At 42.6% G+C, this 23097-nt stretch overlaps 1 protein-coding gene across 1 annotated transcript; it reads left to right on the plus strand.

Moving 5' to 3' along the window:
- Positions 1-6242: 6242 nt before the first annotated feature.
- LOC104620801 (sorbin and SH3 domain-containing protein 1-like) lies at positions 6243-21373 on the plus strand (the record flags this gene model as incomplete). The annotated part of the gene is made up of 6 exons (XM_010287112.1): positions 6243-6363; positions 7620-7685; positions 12308-12427; positions 14132-14247; positions 18024-18395; positions 21229-21373. Coding segments are annotated over exons 1-6 (940 nt in total), but the record flags the coding sequence as incomplete, so codon positions are not given.
- Between the last annotated feature and the right edge of the window lie 1724 nt (positions 21374-23097).

The following is a 23097-nucleotide window of genomic DNA, read 5'->3' on the forward strand; positions in this document are numbered from 1 at the left end:
GCCATCACATACAAAAAGCAGAAGGCAGTCATGACAGACTGGAGAGGAAGTCAAAGCCCAGTTACAGTGTGTTTAAAATCTGTTGTAATGAGAAGAGATGTTTTTGACTGTAAGGCTACTGATAAGAGTGGTTAACTTATCCAGAGGGAACCAGTGATGCACTGCATGTCGAGTTACTCCTCTTGTCTGCTCTGTGCCAAACAACCCTCTGGATGGCTGTTTTCCAAGCCCTGTGTCTGTAGCAGAGCAGGAGGTTAATGGCTCAAGCAGGAGCCACCTTTCATCCCCACAACCTTGTAGGTATAAGTCATTGTCGCTTAATGAAGGTTCAGTGTCTGATGTGAAATTTTTCCAGTCTATTTCTTTGCAGGGAGGACCCTGGAGACATCAAATCACTATCTGAACTAGCACTGACCGTAGAGTTGTTTTTAGTAGATAGGCCAGAATTAGAATGGACCAAAAAAGCTGACTTACCTTTTAAACCTTGCTTTTCAGCTGTTAGGCATGTCAGCTGTAGGCTTCACTCTCTGGTTCTGAGACATTAAGCAGAGTTTAGACTTTGGACTGCCAACCTTTTAAAATCTTCCGCTATTTGCCAGATTTTAATGAGATGGGTGACAACATGCAGACCAATTGCTTTGGAAATGCTTGTTTACAGGCTTGCAAAATGAAGACCCAGAGGTGCAATCGCTTTCTAAAAATGCGTGGATGGGGGTGAGCGCAAGGAGGAAGAGCTGCTTAAACAGAAAAATTGTGTTGGTGCAAAACAATTCAGCTGTAGCTGTTCACGAATTAAATTTCAGTTGCAAATCAGAGACAGTATTCAAGCTGTAAGAGGAATGAGTTCTGGAGTAGCCTTCCAGGAGGAGCAGTGGAGGCAGGAAACGTAACCAGTTTTAAGCTGGAATGTGAAATGCTCTTGCACAGGATTGTATGACACGGTTGCCTGCAATAGCATGGGAGTAGGCCTGATGACCCAGGAGATCCTCTTCTGCCCCCTGCTCCAAAAGTGGTGACCTTGAACTGAGTTAACTCAGGTTGCAGCTAAACTTTGTTTACTCTGAAGTTGATGACTGTAAGATGACTTAGTTGAAAAACATCTCTGAGTTCTTAAAGACACATCTCCTAGTTTACATTTTCTATTTGACTTTTATTATTCAGAGTGGCACATTCCTCTTAAATTCACAAAAACTGGCACATATGCCCTAGATAACTTAATTTTGCCCATTAGGAAGGAAACAAACATGCACTGTACTTAAAAAAAAAAAAAAAGAGATACTGCATATGAAATATGCTATGTTTGTTTATTATAACAGCTGTATGTTCAATTATTTATAAAAACACCTTATCCAAGTGTTCTATGCTGCCATTTGTTTCATTTAGTGAGCTTTCACCAGTTCCTCGCTGCAGTCTTAACACTCACTGAAGAGTGTGGGGAGGCTGTTGTCTTGTACAGAATTGGTATGATTCTTCTATGTGCACTGCTTGCTTATTCATCATCTTTTCATGACATTTATTCTTAGGAGCGTAATGTCTTTTGAAAAAATGACAGCATGTCCTTTAACCCTTAAAGTAAAAATGACAGGCAGCGTACTTCTTTCTGTATTTGAGAGTAAGAGGATAATGATACTTGGAGAGAGCTGATTGCTTGGGTTAACCTGGAGCTGCTTCCTGTATTATGTTTTTTTTTTCTTGCCCCATTTTTTTGTGATGCTTTTAAGTGAGAGGTACAGAGGAGATGTGCTTTTCAGCAAATTCCTTTAAGCAGAGGAACCGCCTGGTAGGAGGCACTGGCTGCAGCGCAACCCTTTGCCCACTTTCCAGATTTGGGACTCCACATTGCTGGCGTGGCTGGTTGAGCAGAGCATCTAGGTCAGGGACACTGATGGCAATGTGAGAAAGGGTCTGAGCCAGGGGCTAAACAAATGAGGGCTGTCAGTGATGTGTGAGACCTGACCAGGTGAAAAGTAAGTTTTGTGATCGCTTATCATCCCTTAAGTCTGAAAGCTTTTTCTAAAAGCCTCAACTCCTATATTATACTAATATAAATAAAAATCTGATTTTTCATTTAAGTGTAACCACAAAACACTTAAAGCTTTTGTATATGGAGTGAAAACTCTGAAAACGTAAAAACTCATAACTGAGAAGATAAAGCAGGAGTCCAAATCTCAGGAATATAATGGACCTGCCCAATAAGTTTTGGATGCTTGTCTCATGTTTAGAAATTGCTTTTAAATCCTATGCGAGTCATCAGAGCTGTCAATAATAAAATGAGAAGAAACAAAAGGAAATTACTTTTCCCCACATGTAGATTAGACCACCAAAAATAACTACCGCCTGTGACCCTTAGCTGAGATACCAGTGACTTAAAAGCGTGTGTCCTTACTCGGAACTATTAATGAGCTGTTTGTTACCCCCTGCCATCGTAGGGGGAGTACTCGAATGTTTAGAGCATGTGAGATAATCCAGAGACACGCGGTGCAGTAGTTGCCACTTATCTGCATTCCTCCTAAATAGGCTTCTAAATGCACTGCTCTCTTTTCCACACCAAGTAGGGAAGGAGCTGCAGCCTTGGAAGAAATGTGCTGGGGGTGAAAGGGAGGAAGGAAGCGTTAAACGTCCATCTAGAGGTATGACCTAACTGGCAAGGAGTTGGTCTGTGTGAGGTAGGGACGAGGGCATGTTCAGGGTTACAGCTGCTGGCTTATGCCCTGAGGAATTCGTTACCTTTCATTGTGTTTTGAATGTCTGCAGCTTTGAAGCCTTTGTTGCTATGTCTGTCACATTTCAGGAAAGGCATGAATTCCAGTCTGGCAAGGAGACACTGGTTAGCTGGTTAGAGTAGGGAGCTGGAGGGAGACACTGGGCAGGGGTGTCTTTTTTTTTTTTTTTAATTTGCTTTGTTTTGCCTGATCTGGCAGTACCGGTTTCTCTGTTTTTAATACTGACACGAGGGATCTCATTTTTGGTTCCCTTTGAAAGGCTCATTTCTGAAGTGCTGCTGTGGGTACCTGCATGTGTGTCTACAGGAGCGGCTTGGCCACATCTACACAAAGTTCTCAGGAGAACTGGGAACAGCAAATGTTTCCAGATACATCTGCTCCCACAGCCCACAGACAGCCTGTCTGGCCAACCTGGCAGGGACTGTTCTGTCTAAAGATGTACCATCCAAACACTCATGGCACACTGATTTACAGCATGTACCTTCCCAAGTGTTACAGAGGGCAACACTTCGCTCTACCGGGGCCATGGAGCCAGATGTGTTATCTGGCTGGACCATGTATCTGGTCACAAGAGCAGCCTTAGGGCTAAGACAAGCCTAGCAGGAATTCAGTATGTGGTTTGGGTTAAGCGTATGGGAGACAGAATAACACTGTAGCCCTCATGCAAAAAGGCATTGAAGCATGTTCTCAACGCCAAATGTGCACCATAATTTCCTCAATCTAAACACCAGTTATTTCTACCTGCATGCAGCAAATCTGTACACAGATCCTCAACTGATCAAAATAAACTTGTAAATGGAGTTTCTGGAGTCGTACCAACCCAGGCTCTCAGGATTGGTTATGCTCCCCCTGAGCATGCTGAATCCATTCTGTGTATGGAAACCTGCATTAAGTACGTCTTCGTTTGAGTGCTTGAATGATGTTGCTTAGTTTGACAGTAAGTGAACACTGAATGCTTGTTATTTTAATTGAATTCTGTAATTGCTAGTAAGTGTGGGGATATGTGGAAAAGTAATTTTTCTAGATCAAGTTCTAATGGGTTTGTACACATCCATTTAATTTTAGCAAACTTATTTCTTTAATTATGACTTTATTTTTAACCTCAGATCACTTCTTATGAAAAGTAATTTGTTCTTTTAAGGCCAAATAATTGTGCTGGTTTTGGTGTATATTCTTTCCTTAATGCTTTTCTTAGTGCAGTGAAGGCCAGTGCTTCACACTGTAAGCAGTGTCAAGCCTCTTGGATAAAAAAGACACCAGTGAAATCAGAATTTTATGGCAGTTGTGATGTCACTATTTCTAAACATACATGAGACAGTTTAAAAAGTACAAAGCATAGGGTCACAAGTTTAATTGCTGGGACAGTGCCATTGTGGAAGGGGACCTGTGTTGCTCTGGGGTTGCAGCAGCAGTGGGCCCTGCCTTTGCCCAGGCACGTGAGCTAGTATTTCCTCTTTCCTCTCCTGAAAAGGTAATACACTACATTATTTCCCCCCCCCCTGCCTTTTTTATCTTGTATACCAAAGGAAAGCCTTTTGGGGATGCTTGGAGTAGAAGAAACTTTCAGCTGACTTGCATGAAGCCCATGGAGAAGGCCAGTGCTGAGTCAAAACTTTGGGGTACCAGCAACTTCCTCAGCTTCAGAATGGCTTTAAATCCTACAGCTGAGATGAGACTTATGGCAGTACTGCCCCTTCGTGTAGTTTTCTGCCTACCTTATGGAGGGACTTGTATTTATCCAGCGAGTTTACTTGTAATGATTTTCCGTATGTAGAAGAGTGTGATACTGCTACAGACCTCCCTAGGCTGGAGAGCCTATCATTTTAGCCTGTTTCTTTCTGCTTTGCTTGAACTAAGGCATCCTTCTGACTGGAACGTACAGGGATCAGAAAAAACATTATTATTAAGTATATCTGTCTAAATTTTTATGCTGTGTCAACTGTTACTATTTCAGGGTACTTACTGCTAATATGAAATGGTAGAAACAAAGGGCAGATACTGTATGGGCAAAGTTGGGCAGCAGACCTTTAAGTTGGGCTCGGCTTCTGTTGTTAACTGGTTTTAGACTGTGCCCTCCACTTCACACTGTGTTTTACTGGGATCAGCTTGAAGTTAGACTGCATTCTGCTGAGCATTCACCAACGCACAATATATATCTTATATGGATATCTTAATGAAGAAAATATCTAAATAACTAAGTGTTGGCAGCTGTTGCTAGGGTGGCATGCTGGAGAGCCCAGATATTGGCTGGTTTTACAGACTGATCTGTTACTATATTTGCTTGTTGGATTTTCTTTTCTTTCCTTTTGAGTATCTGTTGAACATGCTCATTATATTCTGGCTGGTATGAAACAAATGATAGTTAAGAATGGGGATGCTTGAGGCAAGAGAGCAAATTCAATTCCCTGAAGGCAATTTCCACCTCTTGCAATGTCCCACTGCTGCCTCCAGTTCGTGTAACAGGAAAATTAGTCTCTCCAACTCTCTTATTTAGTTTCTTGTTTCTCTGAGCAATTTTCCCCTACAGTTCACAGATTAGGGTCTTTGTTTATGCATGATTTCGCTTTAGATACCTATTTCTATTTGTGTCATGAAAGCCATCAACTGGGTGGAGTTACACTTGATCTCACTCTCTCTCGTGCTAGCTTTTCAGGAGGGGAAAAAAGATTGGAACACAAAATTGAAGGGTTTGTAATTCAACCTGGGACCTTTAGGGAGTTGAGAGACCTTGGCAAACATAGACTTGTTTTGTAGAAATGCTGCTCTTTGACTAGTCAAACCCAACATCTGTGGTGTGACATTGAAACCTGTTCGTTTGCTGCAGGTATCAAGTCCTCACAGGCATGGGCACTGGGTATGAATAGGCCCCGCCATTGTCTTCCGTAGACTGTTACGACCATCAAAATTGACCTTCTTCTCCTCTGGTCCCCATCTGGTAGTTTTTCTCTTGGGTTGGTAATTTTGCTGCCTTAGGTCCCAAGGGGATTAAAGGTTCTAATTTTAAAGTTTCACTTACTGGAGTCTGATCCTGAAAATATCAGTGGCACTGAAGGATGGGAAATGATTGGTGCAGAAGTTAATACGCATTTCGACAAATATATCTCTTCTGTACTGTAACATCTTTTCAAGGAGAGTTTGATCTGAGCAACAAATCGCCTTAAAATCTGGCAGTGGTCCAAGTTGAGAGTTTTAGCTTAAAATTTTTAGTCTCGCTGAGATTTAAATTTTTTTTTTTCCTTAAAGATGATGCACATTTTATATATTAGCAGCTAGCCAGATTTTCACTTTGCCATATATAGAATTTTAGGCTTTAATGAGTATCTTATGATTTAATGTTGAGGATTAGTCTTAAAGTCTGAAAGTAATACCTATATCAGGTGGAAATACTCTTTAATTTCTGACAGTTATCAGCAAAAAAATTTAACTGGTGACTGACATAAATCCATTTGGGTTTTGAAACCAAATTTTTTGAAGAAACCATGGCTATTGCCTTGACTTTTGTGATGAATGTTCAGCATCATGTCCAGTGCTGTCTGGGCAGACATGAAGCATAATGTAACCATTCTGCCTTTCACTTTAAACAGAGATAAACAAAATCCAGAAGTGAAAAAGGCAAGTCCTTCCACCATAATGAGCTCTGGTAAGTCTGTGTTGTTTTCTACTTGCCCTCATTGGTGTTCCTTTTTATTACTAGAAATATTCCTGTCTGTTTCTGATGCAATTACTCTTTTTTTTTTTTTTAAACTCTCCTTCTGCCTCCCAGAAAAGAGTCAAAGCCCTTGGAAAACTCAGGGAGTCTGACTATTAAGGCAGCAGCCAAATGGCTTCATAGTAAACACTGTCCTGGCTTTGTGTTTACATAGTAAGCATTGTCCTGGCCAAATTTTGCCCATAATGCTCAAAAAATGCCTAGAAACATCTTGAACTGGAGTAGGTTGCGTTAGCTTCTTTCACTTTGGAATACAAAATTTCAAAATTATTGCTTACCTGAAAAAATGATCTGAAAGAATTTAGTAGGGGTGAATGCAAAGTTTGGCATCTGGATAGGAAAGATCAGCTGTTCAAAGAACAGTGAAGGACCAGGAAATGGGGGCTGGTTGGGGAGAGGAAAACTTCTGGGCTTGTCTGGATAACAGGCTAAACCAGACTGAAAGACAAAGCAGATGCCATACTGAAATGCCACGTGTAGGACCTGTGGAATAATATTCCCACTTGATTTTAGCACCTTATCAAGTCTCAGCTCGAGTATTGTGTCCAGTTTTCAGCACCACATTTTGAGAAAAACGTGAACCATTTTGAGAGAGTCCACAGGAAAGCTAAGCAACTAGTCGGGGTCTGAAAAACATGAGCTGGGAGTTTGGTTTAAGCATTGATAAGCTTCCAGGTTGTGAAGCACTGAAACAGGTTGCTACAGGGGGATGCCGCAACTTTGTAAGAACTCGTTAGGCAAACATTTGTCATCAGTGACAGAGGTCGATTTATTTCTGCCATGGGTCAGGAATATGGCTTTAGATGACCCTTGGAGGTCCTTTCTAGCACTTATTTTCTGTGTTTCTCTGAATTCACATGAGAGTTTTATTCATGTCAGCTGAGGATGTTGCAGGCCTGAAAAATCTCTCTTGAAAATCTCATCACTGAGCTGGATGCCATATTCACATACAGAGAAAGTCCCTGTTTAAAAGAGGCTGCGATCGAGGTAGGCAAAGGGAAGGGAGAAACAGGGATGTCATCCAAGGGAGACTTGTGTCTCCAGGCAACATCTCCTGAGATACTAGTAATACTTCCTAGTTCCTGAATCAAATAGTGCTGACCCATGGCATCCCCTCATAGTCAGAGGTTAATTCAGTTGCAGAGGTTTTAACCCAGAAGTAATGTGCTGCTTCATTTGTCTTACAGAACGTGAAGAAATTGATGTTGCAAAAACTGTTGTCAATGGGCTGAGCAGCAATGGACAGGAAAAAGGTGGGTTAAGACCTTCAGAGGCATTTCTGTAGCTCCTCCTGCATGTCAGCTGCGTGATGTGGTTGATTTCCGTGGACGTTCACTACAGCCCGGGTTTCCAAATTTAGTTTGCTTGACGACTGATACAAGGAAAGCCTTGTGCTGCACCATGCCAGGCGTAGCAGCATTTCTTAGCTGAACAAGTGTTCTTTGTCCCTTAAAGGTGTCAGGCGGGATTTGCATCTTTGTGTATTTTTAGTGCTGTTTTGAGAAGAGCTGTGCACTGCTTGTGGTCGTTGTGAGCACCTGTGAATCAATATCTTAGTATGTTTAGACAGCATGGGTTTGTGAGTGCCTAATGTGTGAATCCTGCGAACTACAGTGGGAGGTGAAGGTTTGAGCCCAGGATTAAAGGGCAGGAGCTAACCATTTAAATAACAAAAACAATTTATCATTAGCAATAATGATTTAAAACCCAAACTTACCTAAACAAACCAGTCTTCATGTTAACATCAGCAGATTTGCAGTGTGCTTTATAGCATTCAGTATTGTATAGTGATGGTGTGTGTTTTGGCAGGGTGAAAATATGTGGTTGTATGGGTTGGTTTTCTGCTGGTTTCATTTCCTTTCTTTTCCTTTGATGCCTTTTTATAGTGATTAGTGTTTTGACTGCATTGTGGATGGATGAATTCAGTCAGTTACAGAGCAGAACAGAATTAGGGTTGTTTCCTAAACCACAGGCTGTTTGGATTTAGGATCTATTGTATTCGCAGGGTCTCCAGTGCTCAGGGAGAAGCATGGAGAAAAGGGTTTGATTTGGGTTCCTGTTTTATAAAAAAAAAGAATTTAAAACAATCCCATCAAATTAAAAACTAATGATTTTATGAAGTTTGAAAAAATTGTATCAAGCTCTTCCCCCATCCTTTAGCTTGAGAGCCCTTTACCAGGTTGGTGAAGTCTGTGCCTTTTCGGTTTTGCCAGGGACCAGAAAAATCTGCCACAAGAGGGGGTGTACACACCACCTTGATGTCAATGCTTCCCTCAAGCTGGCCCAGTGCTTAGTACTGGTGTGTAAAATTTTAGAAATGTAGTTCCTCTTGGTCCTGATTTTGCAGGACGGAGGGAGATGGCATGGAATGTGAGGAGGCATCTAGCATTTTCCAGTTACTATGTGTAGAAAACTAATATGTTTTAAAGGAGAAGGTCTTGGCTCTGCAGAAATCATGAGCACAACTCAAGTTATTCTGGTGGGGCCATGATTTACAAGATGTTTATCTTGGCAGATCCTGTTGAGTTTCACCTCTGAGTAATTTTGCCTTTTTTTTTACCACCCCCACTCCACCCCGCAAAAAAGCTCCACGTTAGCTGCAATACAGAGTCGGAGAGAGGAAGTACTAGCTGGTTTGCACAGTTTATAACAATTGCTAGAATGTTGTACAGTGCTATGTATGGTTTTCCTCTGTGTCACTGCATCTAGTATATAATTAGTGTGCTAACTGATGGAGTCCAGTAAAAATCTCTTCAATTTATTGTTTAAATGGATGGATTTTTTCTGAAATGGATATTTTGATGCTACGCTTTGGCATGGGACTGTTTTCAAGATTATTTCACGTTTCACTTCCTTCTGCTGATGAATTTGTAAAATATGTGCCATAAAATCTGGAATTCATGTAATGTGGCCAGTTTAATGTTCCTCTCTCAACCTTTCAATCCTTTTTTCACTTTATTTTGTTTTGACTGAGCCATATTAATGTTGACTTCACATTCTAATTTTTGCATGTCGTGTATCTCAGCTAAAAGATTACACTAAATTTTGTTATGGCTTCTAAAAACTAATGCTTCCAGATTCTTTTTGCCTGCAGCATAGTGGCAGTCAGCAGTTAGTCAATTCAGTAAGCAGTTCTGTATGCTGCATAAAACAGACACGTCCTCAATTAGGGCAAACGAAGGGATATTTTTAACGGTTGCATCATTGCTCTCTGGACTGCTTTTGTATTTGAAATTTCCTGCTATTGTGTCTCCAAGTACATTAGAAAATTTTGTGGCATGCATCCCAAACTCTGTTCTTCCCTTTTGGATGTGCCATTTACACTTTTGTGTTTGCAGCTGTTGGCGTCCCTTTATGTACACGCTCTATTTCTGCTGTTAAAATAATCCCTGTGAAGAAAATGAAAAGTTCTCCTCACCTAGTGCTGCCTACAGGTATCTTCTTCCTTCCTCCCACCGCCATGCATTAGTCGGCCATCATTCTCTCTCTGCCTCTGCTTCACCCACGTGCTTTGGCTAGTTTTCAGCTTCAGCCTTTTCTCACTGTTTCCAGAGCTGTAGAATTCATCAGTAGGTAATAAAGTTAGCTCTTGATGGCACAACGCACTGTTCTCAATTATGCTGCTCCTCTGCAGACATAATTGTGTCTACTTGAATCTGGGATCATTGTAAGCTCTTCTACTAATGCTTTGTTGTGAATAATATTGTTATTTCAGCCTCCTTTTGAACCAAACTCCTGATGAACCAAAGAATGTTTCCTGTGTGTCTTTATGAAAGTAAATGGATGTCAGAGATGGTATTTAACAGGTTCAAGTGTAGTTCAACATTGATGGGATGGTTTTGTTTCTCTGTACATATACTGACTTCACAGAATCTTTATGTGGATAAATAAGGATGTTGGTCTGTCTCACATCCTTCCCAAGCACATGCTTTCTCACTAGAAGTACAAGATTGTTTTTGTACTTTGGATTTGGACAGTCAGACTAGTCTAACTGATACTGCTTGTCTCTCCTAATCTGTCACATATGTGCTCTGTTGGACTAGTACAGTGCTAATGTCATGTTTGTTACCATCTCCTGGATTTCTATACCGAGAGATTCAGATTTTTGCTTTCCATCATTTCACCTAAATTGTGAGGGAATTCAACGTTGTAGGTATTTGTCTTCCTCTCCCAAACTTAAATCATCTGATAATATTTTATTTTCAAACCTTTTCAAAACATTTTAATTTTTTGGAGTTCAGAACTTTTTTTTTGCTTCTTATTGTTTTGATTCGGTATACAGGTTTAATATGTTGTATTAAAATAAAAAAAGTCCTTTGATTGCCAAATGTGATTCTTCTCCAATATGATGGAGGCATTTATGGCATGGTGAGCTCTGTTTCCATTTCTCTCCAGCGCCTGTGAAGGGAATCTAGGTGTAGGAGTGTATAACAGCTACCCTGCACTCTCTGTATGTCTACATCAGGCCTGGTGACTCCCAACAGGGTGTCCATGCCTCAGAGTTACGGCACTGTTGAAACTGGAGTCCCAGAGCTTAAACCTTTGTGCTCTCATTTGAAAGTGGGTCTGCGGAGTCCTGGGCTGTGTTGCGCTGTGTGGATGGGAACGATAGCCAGAACTGGACTCCTGGACAAAAGAAATCCTGACCCTACAGTCACGCAAAAATTGGTCCGAGAAGTCAACTTCTATTTCACCAGGCATATGGGTGACCCTAAGGCACAATCAGTTGTGTGGTGTGAGTGCAAATGTGGTACATTTAAGGATTAAGCAGCATTTGATATGTGTGTGTGGATAGTCTTTCCCCTCACAGAGGCTGCCTCAATGCTGCCTAAATTAACTAAAGGCTAAACTGTAGGAAAGTATCTTCTGATTCCTTACTTATTCCATCCTTCCTGCAATCCTAAGTGTGGATCTGAAGCTATGCTTTTTGTCAAATCGCTAGAGCATTGGAAGCCCACGTGAAAGCTTGAACTGCAGTGATTCTGGTGTAAAGGGCTTTGGTGTGAGCCAGGTGTCTGACATGTGTTGAGTCTTTCCCCTTACTGGTATTGTCCATCTGGCACTGATGGACAATAGGAAACATCCATTGATGTTTCCCTATATTGTGGCCACCTTAGCCATGGTTTGTGTGTTTTGCAACCTTAGTCGAGGCATTGTCATGGTCTATAGGCACTGTACTGGTGTGGATATAATGGGGCATTATCTTACTGAAATCAGCCAGGGAATATTGATCTGCACAAGCATGGGCTGTTGTCTGGGCAATAAGCATCAGCCTTTGCCCCCTCTGTCCAGTCCGAAGGCATAACTTTCATTTTAAAAACAGTTCCTAGAGAGGAGCTGCATCCCTCCCCATGCAAAGATGCTGTGATCCTCACCCCATAAAAATAAAAATCATCATGTTGTCCTTTGTGTAACACAGTGCATACTCAGGACCTCTTCAGGCTCCCTGTGCGGTGTCATGGTAGGACTAGCGCCTCTGTTTAGTAAGGTCAGAGTGAAGTCTGATGGCAGCTGCAGGGTCAGTAATGGTGCATAAGTACGTATTGCTAGTGCAGTATCTCCACACAAGGCAGACCAAATAAGGCAAATGGACCTGTGAAATTTGGTTCACACGCTCATCCCTTTTCCCTCCTTTCTTATCTCTGTTACACTGACGCAGAACTTACTTCTACATTCATCAGTTACATGAATATGAAACTGCTTTGATTTCTCAATGCTTTAAATCCAGAGCTAATCTTCATATGCATAAACATTACTAGATTGACTCACCCGGAGGCAGCCATGCTGAAATTACTCCATAGAGCTCTGATGGCTCCTAATAGCTTTGTATCATCTGTTTCAATGTGTCTTCTCTGTGCACATGCATTTCCTGTAGAAATGGATCCCACTAAAGTCTGCAGTGGAAAAGGAGCTGTGACCCTTCGGGCATCTCCAGCCTATGAAGAGAATCAGAATATCACTTCGCCATGTCCTCAGGATATTAGGCAACCTGAAAGTAAGTGGGTGGAAGGTTAACTGGAATATGTTACACACAATAAACTCAAGTGAGGTCAGTCCAGGGTCTTGGGGTGACTTTTTTTAGTTCTGATTGAAAGCCCAAAATCCAGTAGCATAGTCAGAAACCTCTTGCAAGAACCTGATCAGTGGAGGGAGACCGACTCCTGTTCTCTCCTAGTGCAGGTTTCATGACCATGACCAAACTAACTCATTGGCTAAAGTTTCTTTAGAGCTCCTTTTTCTGTCAGGAGCACCAAAACCTCTGAAATCTTTTCCTTTTATCCCAGGCACGAGGTGGAACAAAAAGAGGCCGAGTGGTGCTACTGCCACCATAGCATTAACTTGGGTTGTCAAGGGAGCAGAGGTAGCGTCCCCACAGAGACAGCGTCACCACAGAGCTCTGCCGTCTTTCAGTAGCAGACGTGTAATTACTTAATTGTAGGAGACAGGCAAAGCATAACAAACCTAGGCAGTGTTGTGGGTCTGGCAGAGGGGATGAACTCCCAAAGGCAAGATGCTCTTAAGGGGGGAGGGGGTCAAACTTGCTCTTGAAAGCAAAGCACACATCCTTTCTGACTGTATTGTTGGAGGAAGGGCAGTTCCGTAAATTCCAGCCCCAGTGTGCTGCTTTCTGCTCTGTCTTCTCCTGCCATTCTGCTCTACCCATGACCTAACCTCTCTTCATGCTTGCCATTCTCTGTTTCTTCACTTCTACCCCCCACCATTGCCTCTCTCCTTTCTGTTGATGGCTTCATAAATTTCCAGCAGCCTGAATGGCAATGAGCCCATTACTATGGAAATCAGCTCATTAATACTTCCTTTTCTTACCCTCTCAGTCGCTTTATGAAATGTACTTTGGAGCTGGAAGAGGTTTTCGCATGTAACTTAAACAGCAAAATGGGTAGAGGAGTGAGGAGGCGCTCAGTGGGAGGGGAGTAAATAGGTGATGAGACCAAATGCATCTAGCTGCACGGGCTGGGTTGTAAAGTGACATATTTTATAACTCCCTTCATGCACATGCACTTAGTCTGCAAAACCTGACCTATTTGTTGTCAGTCCTTTATCTCAGTTAATCATACACAGCAATGTTGATAAGGATAGATACGTCTTCATAGCCTGTATCATGGCTGAATACAGGGTCCTACATTTCCAGTAATTTGTGATGTCTGGACATCAAGCTGCAGCTTTAGAAAGTAGCTAGCTGGGCTGCCTTTCTGCCTCTGAAATAAGAATGTCAATGAACAATTGTTTCTTCATTGCTCTGAATGAATTGCCTTGTGTTTACAAAGGTCAGAAACAAGGAGGGCGTCATGTTTAGGGCTGGTCTCTATGGTAATTAGGCAGCCCTGTCAGAAAGCATTTTATGTGTGAAATGAAGTAGCTCAACCCTTAACTTCAACTGGTACATGTTTTCTGTAAATGTAATGGTTTATTTTTTTCCCCCTTTCTTTTCCTCTATGCCTATCCTCCACCCTCACCTCTTCTGTCCCTCCTTTCTGCGAAACTCTTAGGTCTGGAGCCAGAAAACCCAGAAACAGGTACAAACATTGGCTGCTTATGTTGTTGCTGTTGCTTTCTTGGAAGTATTTCTTGTTGCCTGGAAAAAAAAAAAAGTAAAAAAGAAGAAAAGAGTCCCCTTCTTTTCATTTGTCCTGTAGCTGGAGGGTATCCTCTGTGATCTGATTTTTCCTTCCGCTTGTAGATGATTGGAGGTCATCATCTAACACTGATGCCAATGGGGATGCCCAACCATCTTCTCTGGCTGCCAAGGGTTATAGGAGTGTGCGTCCGAACCTTTCTTCAGACAGCAAGGCACAGGTAAGCCTTTCTTCTGTGACCCTGAGAATGATCTTCTGGGTTCAAGCACTGGATTCATGGTCAGGAGTCCTGGGTTGAACTCCAAACTTTGCTGCAGACTTGGGTAAGTTGCTGTGCCTCAGCTTTTCCTACCTTTAAAATGGGGGCAACATTGATGTCGGCAGACTGCTGTGGAGCTTGTGTGTACAGGCATGCCACAGTGTTTGCTTGGTGGATGAAGGAGGAGGACAACGCTATTTGTTTGCAAGAAAAAAGGTGAAGTAGTAATCTCTTAGTGTTTTGTCTTTTATGTTGGTCTATTTCCTAGAGGTTGCTGCAGGCTGAAAGCAGAGTTACACCATTCATTAAAAACACGATGTTGGGGAAATGCCTTTCAGTTTTAACACTAACTGATACAAGGCAACAAGGGAAAGGTTATTTGTACCTGAAGATAAATTGTTGAAGTCAGTCTGTTAAGAGAAGTGTAACTTCATCCTTTTTCTTTTGGCTGGTTGGTCTGCACAGAAGCAGTCTGAAAGCTGATAAGGAAACCCTTAGTTAGAAATCACTTTTTTGTGTGAAACAGAGTCCCTCTAAAGCCTTGTCCCCTAGCAGGGTGGCTACTCCCATCATCAGGGACCTATAGCAATGCCACAGAACAGACACCATTCCTGAAATTGTAAATGAAAATGGAAGAAGGCAGAACTCAGGTGAAGGCATGGGAAGGAGCAGCATCCTAAAGGAGAGACCCGTTTACTGCCTGATACTTACAGCTATCCTGTAGTCCCTTGTTGATCTTGTTGACAAACAGAGAAAGCACTGATGTGCATAGTACTTCTTAAAGAAGTCTCAAGGACTGTTGCCCAAACTAAGCTGAAATGGAAGAAAATGGAAAACAGCAATTGCAAGTAGTGAATCAGTATTTCCTGATAATACTATGTCGTATTACAGCGGTAAAGTGAGGCTTCACCTAACCTAGGGAAATATTGTGGCACACTGAAGTCTCCAGGCTGAAACTGCTGTCCTTCAGGAATCAAAAGGATTAAGCCTGTTCCAGAAGCAGAAGCCCTTCAGAAGAAGCACTTACTGACCCGCTTCTCCACTCCCTTACGCATCAGGAAAGGGGGAGAAAGAGTGGCAGCATGAGGACAGTAGATTTTGGGACAACAGCTGTAATTTTATGAAGCTATTCTAGACCTATATCTATGTAACAAAAATAGGTGCGGGCCACAACCTGTCATATGTGGATAAATTTTAAAGGAGTTATTTTTTTCAGGTTTGAATGTTGCATGCTGTTAAGGCATCTTCATTCTCTGGTTTTGACCATTTTAACAGTGGTTTAGCCAGCCTTTGCCCATAAATATATGACAATAGGGTGTGTGTAAAACCTACTTTCATAGTCTCCTAAGGGTTAATTTGCAAGAATGCAGGGAGCTACTGTTCATTAGGTGGGTGTTTTAGTTCTCTTGCTTTCAGTAGTTCATAGTTTTCAGCTACTGGCAACAAAGCAATAAATAAAACAAAACCTCTCTATTGCTAAGTTATTCACTTCAAACCAGTTTGGCTTTCTGAAAAAATTCACTGTAGTTAGAGTTGCTATCAGAAGGCAGTTGTGGAGTTAGCAACCTGTATGTTGCAAAGTACCAGAAACAGTAAAGTGAGTTTTTTTAATTATTTACTAGAAGCGGGATTTCTCTGTTGGTGAGCTTGATTCTGGAAGCAAATTCTTATGAACTCAGTTCCTCAAGAAACTTTAATTTTCAGGACTGAAAAATCCTGAAGAGAGTTCAAGAGCTAGCTTTTAGAAGGAAGAAATGCTGACTTTTTACTTAGCCAGCTGTAGCAGGCTGTAGTATTCACATGATGTCTGTTTACATTAGCACTGGTGAAACTTCGCAACGTTCATTTTTCGGCAGTGCACTTAACATGTGGCAGAGATGGCCTAGAGCTCTGAATTTGGCTTTGCAATTCAAATGTCCCCAGTGCTGGGAAGTATTTAGTTACACAGGCATGAGCCTGAGTTTAGTTAGCCAGGATGTTAAATCTTGACTCAGACTTTCCCAGGGGCATGGTGGGTGTTGCTGTGTAGGCCTCTTGAAACAATACAGCAGAGATTTATTTAGACCGGAGAGAGAAATGTATAGGCAGGGACTTGAGAGCTGGGTAAAGTTTGCATGCTGCAGTGAGCAGTGCTAAGCAAGAGAGAATGTGTGAGATGATGTATATGAATGAGTTCTGCACTGGCCTTCCAGATACTGTATTTGCTTTTTGTTCTTGCTGTATTAAAACCTGCTTAACCCAAGTCTAATGACTGAGTTCATTCTTCAAATTTATTTATTTTTTTCCTTCCTTTTTCCTTTCATTTGGTGCTGCTTCCTCTCTCCCTCTCTTCCTTCTTGACTCTGCCTGGGCAGGCCCTTGCTCCTCCCCGTCCTCCTCTTCCCAAAGAGCAGAGCTTTGCATGGCGTCCTCGCACTGACACTAAAGTGACCAACCTGTTGCCAGTGCCCATCATGGACTGCGTGTACCTGAATGCACCCAAGCCTTATACGCAGCGTGCATCACCAAGTGCCAGTGCGCGGTGTTATTTCTCATCACCTACCCCCTATGGGGCCATCCCCAGTGGGAAGCAAGGCTTGCCAGCAGGGCATCCTCCGTCTTCAGGCCCCAAAGATGAGGTGCATGCTGGGCAGCCACTCTTGAAAAGTCGCTCCTGGTTGGATGCATCATCCATACAACGCAACCCTGACAGGGCAGATCCCAGTAGTAAGGCTGGAATGAATTCCAGTCATGAGACGAAGGCGGATAAAAAGGTCACGAAACTATATGTAGCTTGTTTATCTAACAGCACTTGCTCAGCTGCATCTGAAAATTCCACTGGCACCACACATGACCCAGCAGCCAGCACCAGTTTGGGCGCTGAGCTCACTCAGGCACCAGCCACCAACATTGTTTCCTCTGTAACAGATACTGGAAAGTCTCTTCCTGCTCCTCCTCCTCCTCCTATTCCTCCCAGGCCGTACTTTTACATTGTCCTCAGTAAAGACGCAGTTAGTTATGGTGCGGGCCAACCCTCCTGGACACAGTCGTCACCTCCGCAAGCTGTGAGGGACAGAGTGCTAGAGCCCCAGAGCACAGCTGCCACAGAGGACAGGATGAGAAAAGAGCCTTACCTTACTCAGCAGCGACAGCCAACATACAAGGCAATGGGACGCAGCATGGTACATGTTTTCTCCATAACCTTGTTTTCTTTCAGCCGTGTGAACGGTTCTTTAATTCATTACAATGTTCCCTTAATGCTTTATTCCCCTCCTACCTAATTTCTGAGCACTCATTGTGCCACCTCAGTCTTGTGGTCTTCTACTCGATAATACTTAACACCCCGTGTGTGCCCCCCCAACATAGATCTGTGTGTTTGTGCGTGTGTGGTGCTTGTAGGGGGTTGGGTTGGTGAGGATCTTGCTATTTTAGGGAGGTGTAAAAGAAGCAAACTCCGTAATGTGATGGTTAGTGCTTCTCAAGTGATGGTGAATGCAGAGCTGTTCTGTGGTTTGATTTAGCCTCACTGCACAGAACTGGCGAAGAGGGGTGGTGAGGGGAAGGAAGATCCTTGTGAAAAACAGTACGTGTTCATAAGAGGCCAGGGCTGCAAGACTGAAGAAGTATGTCTCCCTAAGGAATGAAAATCTGTTGGGGCTTCATATCATTTTGGGTGCATCCTTGCATGACACTATATGGCTGCGTTAAACTAAAGTACCAATCTCCCCCGTTGCATAACAACACCTTGTTTCCTACAGGATGCCACTGCCACCACCACAGCTCAGCCTGGGGTTATAGTAGTCCCCCTCCTCCAGGTTAATCCAGACAGACAGCAAGAAGGCAGCTCCAGCACTCCACCACCGCCTCTGGTTCCTTTCGGGCAAGGCGCCATATTCCCTGAGACTGTCTCTCCTGGCTCACCCTTGACTTTTCCTACTCTAGACGATTTCATTCCCCCACATCTCCAGAGGGGTTCCCACCATAACCAAGCATCCTCCGCATCTGGCACATTACCCTCTGTTTACCCGAAACTGCCATTCTTCTCATCACCACCTTCACTTGTCCCTCCAGTCACGGGGTCTTTGCACAGGGGCTTGAAGCCTGAAATCACTGGAGTCATCTCACGTACAGTAAGCTTGCCAAGTACCCTCCTCGCCCTTTTCCTAAATTTGTATTCCCAGATTAAAATGACTTTCTCCTTGCAATACTAAACTTGAGAGAGGAGTCATGACTCACTCCCTGCCAGCAGCATGACAGCTGAAACCTTATTTACGTCCTGTGCTAGTGCATGCGTGTTGCCTGCCTTGTACAGCTTTGAACTTTATATCGACTTCTCGCAACAACATTTGACTGTCTCCCTTTGTGCCCATTCTGCTAGGTGATGCGCAACCTAAGAGTCTTCACAGGATTTGCTCAGAATAATGAATTCTGTATAAACAGACTAGCTGCAACTAACTGATCTCTTCGGGCTCTTTTAATAGCGTCCTTAATTGTGTTTGAATAAGATATAAAGCATCAACAGCAGACCAGTTAAAGGTTAGGACTGGCTTTCTCTTCCACTTGGAGCCACAAGACTGTATGGTCTGTACACAAATCCCTGCTGGAATCAGTGTAGGGTTGCTGCCAGTATCCAATGACCTACAAGCAGTAATATCAGTTACTGAGCGAAGAGACTTCCGAGCATGTAGGTGCTATGGGATAGATTAGGGGGAGAGTGTCTCTTCAGTTTGGAATTGCTTGTCTTTGAAAATATTGAAGAATTCAGTCCACAGCAGTTTTAACATGGAATTTATGGTGTTCTTCTTGGATTAGGTTTTGTTTCTCTTTAAGCTCATAACCTGTTTTAAAAAGTCCTCATGGACAAGGAGGAAAGTAGCTCTCAGTTAAAGTTGCAGAGGAGGCAAAAAGTACCTGACCCTCCTTGTACTGGAAATCTTGCAACCACCAATTTCTTTAATGTGGTTGCTTGTAAGCACAAGTAAAAAGTTCAGCAGAAACCCCCTCCTCTCATGATGATGCTTTCTCTGCTGTCTGACTCTATAGGGATCTAGCAAACAGGCGTGGGGCGTGGGGGGAACAACCAAAGATGACATTTTCAGAGGTTCTCAGCATTGGCCTTTCTGCTTCTGTTGAAATTGGTGTTTTTTTTACTGCAGAGAGCAATGAACATTTGGGTGGGTTGGTTGGTTGGTTTTTTAATGGAGCCTATCTGCAGGCTCCAGAAAAATTCAGCAGGCATCCAAATCACAGAGGAGTAGTGGAAATTTTGTTGTACTTGATTTTCATGAGATGAGAGTTTTGAAATGTTTTTGGGCATGCTCACTTCAGACATGTAGTCACAGGGCTGTTTTCCACAATGATTTAAATGGTCTTTGTTCATCCACTTTGGTGAGTTAGCTATCTGACATCCCTCCTCTTTCAGGCATTGTTTATATTTTAGTTATCAAAGTGAAGCTCAAACCCAGCTCTCTCATATTTCTTCCTGACTCCCAATCCTTTTCCCAAATTGCATTGTTTGGAATATTGTCACAGCCAGCAAAATGGGGCTGGCTCTTAGGGAAATCTATTTCTGAAGACCATTGATTCTTTTCTGTCCTCATGAAATGTCTATGGCCTGATCAGGTGCAGCTTGGAGCAAGATCACCTCCATCCAGCAGAACAGGATTGTTATTCCCTGTTTTCCCTCTGGGTTGGAGAGACTCTAGATGCTTGTTCTGATGATGGACAATTCTCACTATGGTTTATCTCTGAGCTCTGATGCCAGGCCCCTGTTTAGCCCCCTGCCTGATCCTGTAAGTCCTTTCCCCTGATGCTGGTGTGTAGGAAGGGCACTGAGTTGCACTTGGCCAGAAAAGCCAGGAGAAGGGATTCTTCTGGAGCAATATTCTGTGGATGTTCAGCGTTTTTTTAATAGCAATGAAAATCCCCCTGAATGCTCAGCTCCATTTTACAAATCAGTGGCCTGATTTCAGCATTTCAGTCTGACAGTGGAGTAGCAGGAGTGCAGAAATCTGGTATGCTGTTCCATACTCTCTTTATTCGGATGCTCGTTCCCCATTAACGGTAATTGCGTGTCCAAATTCCTTAAGAAGCTTTGAAAAATCTCAGCCTAAACTGGCGCACACAGTTTTAGTCATTGTCCCTTCTTTACCTTTTCCTCTTACTATCAACAAAAGCCCTGTATCCTTGGACTGAGATTTTTCAAAGGTGAACTAGTTTTTAAAGTCTCCCAGCTGACACAGCCTGTATTTCTACAGAACAATCAGGGCTGTGGTGATACCAGAGATGGGTTTGAAATAAGCGAACAATGGAGCTGGATGCTTTAGGAGGGCAAGATCAGCTTGCTATCTGTGCTCCAGTGGCAAAGCCATGTCGAGTACCTTCCTTGCTAGAGTCCTACTTTTTATCCTCTATCAGTTTTGTTGGGTCTTTTTTTATTTCATTCTTTTAACCACGTAGGTGTCACACTGTCTCCTGAGTGATGGTACTAACCTTATTCCCCAGACCTTCCTTACCAAACCAGCTGCAGTAATAATGTTTCACTCCAGAATTGCATGAGTTTTGCATGTCTGACTTCCTGCTATGAAAGGAATACTTTTAAAACAAATGTTTGTGTGTGTACGTATCAGGGGAAAGATGTCCACATCTTCCCCCTGCAATCAGATTTGCTCATTTCTGGCACCCTGTGTTTGCTCCAGAGAGTCTGCTGGATGAATTTAGTGCCTCCTTTTGGGGTTGGAGTTGTGAAACCCAACACCAAATAATTATAGTACTGCCTTAGCAAATGCATTAACAACGAGCAGGGTATGTACAGGGAGCAGGGTAACACTCATGCTTATGCCTTTTTTTACTAAAATTTGCTGTGACTACGCTTCTCATTCAGCTTAATTTTTTTTTTTTCTAGATCTTCCCAGTGTAGGAGCCTTCTGCATGCTGCTAATGATGTGTTGCTCTCCTTTTCAGGACACAGGTCCTGTGCTAAATGAAGTGCCCCAGCCTGGCACTGGCACTGACTATTCAACCTCCTTCACTTCAATCAAGTCTTCCTCTGCCTATCCCTCTACCACAATCGTCAATCCCACTATTGTCCTCTTGCAGCACAATCGAGGTAAGGAGACTTGCATATAGATATTTGTGGCTCAAACTAGAGCAATGTGTTATGCTACAAGGAACTGGAGAATGTGTGTGCTGTGGACAATTAAGTCCAGGCTACTAAGAGCTAACAAAGCTACCTCCAGAAAGTTGTAGTGACTGGAGCGTACAACAGGCGAATAAGAGGTTAGAGGCATGGGACAATGTATACTTTTTAAAATTAAAACCTGTGGATCAGAAGCCACTCTGAAGTTGGGGGAGAGGCTTATAACTGGACTATGTACATATGAATAAGTTATTGCAGGGTATCAGCTTATCCCCCATCAGGTGTCCTGTCATGGTAGAAAACGGTGTATGCTCGTATCTCTCTGTCCGTAGAAGCAAGGTAGCTTGAGGTAGGTTCTCCGTCACTGGAGGGGATACGCTACTTCTCAGCTACTGCAGTGTAAAAGCAGCCATGTTTTCAGTTACTGTGGGAGAGATTTGACCTCTAAATTCTAAGCAGAATTTACCCAATAGTAAATAATCCATTTGCCCATAAGTTTGAACTTGGCAATTTGTTTCTTTATCCATAACTGGATCAACTCAGACTCATACTGAAGTAGTCTTTGAACTCTGGGTTTACATATGAACAAAACAGCCTTCTTTGAGCACTCCCATGTTTACTAATCTAAGCCTTTCTCCACCTCACAGCAGCTCCTTCTGAATGGGTAGTTGCATCTCTTTACTTCTGGTGTTAGAGGGAAACTTTGCTTCTACTTTTTAGTTCTCCCGATGGCTGGCATTACCACAGCCTCACAGTTCATTGTGCATCACTAAAGACTAACTTATAAAGGGCACACCAATGCAATCCAATTTGCCTTGGTTTCCAATGGATTTAGGACAATCCAGGACAGGCAGATTCCAATCTACAATGCTATGACTTAGCTTTTGCAAAGAAAAAATAAAATAAAATCAGAAAGTAGGGGCAAGGCCTTCACTCCTCATGTTGTAGTCATTCTAATTACAGGCATGCATTGATGTGCACCTTTGCAGCCCCTCATGTATTTTTCTTTCAGTACCTTTTTAAAACAGACTTCAGTCTTTGATCCTGAAGGCAGTGTCCTCACGGTAGCCCAGCTGATTATAGGGGCAACAAGTGGGTTATCTCTTCCTTTTTGCCAGCATCTGAAGCAGCTTTGCTTACGTGCTTCTGAATGAGGGTGTCTGGGTTCCTCAACCGCTTCAAGAGGAGAAAATAATATTTGAGGCAGCCTTTTTTATCTCAAAGTTTTTTGTTGACTTTCTTGAGGTGGGACATTCTTCTAGCTGTTTTTCACATCAAATCTGGAGCATTTTGGTGTGTACCACACAATGATATTTTCTCTCTGTAGATTTTAAGGGCACAAGAGACAAATTTGTGTAGTATGATGACCTGCACACACTGTCTCTGAGACAACTGACGTCAAATTATTCTGTCTGCTAACTACCTTCACAGTTAACAATTTGTCCTGTCTGAATATGTCTTGCCTCTGACCATTAGCATTCATGATACTGTATCCTGATAGATTGAGGAGCCTTCTCTCATCACATTTTTGTTGACTGTGACATAAATCATGGCCTGATAAGCAACTTGATCAAGTCTGTGAAGTATCTCATTCTCATGCATGTTTTTCAGTCTTTATTAGTCAAACTTGTAATTTGCAAGAACTAGTTTGACGAGGTATCTTAGTCATAAATCTGTATTGACTGACATTGCAT

The sequence above is a fragment of the Phaethon lepturus genome, unplaced genomic scaffold (assembly GCF_000687285.1).
Source record: "Phaethon lepturus isolate BGI_N335 unplaced genomic scaffold, ASM68728v1 scaffold50675, whole genome shotgun sequence".
NCBI lineage: Eukaryota > Metazoa > Chordata > Aves > Phaethontiformes > Phaethontidae > Phaethon > Phaethon lepturus.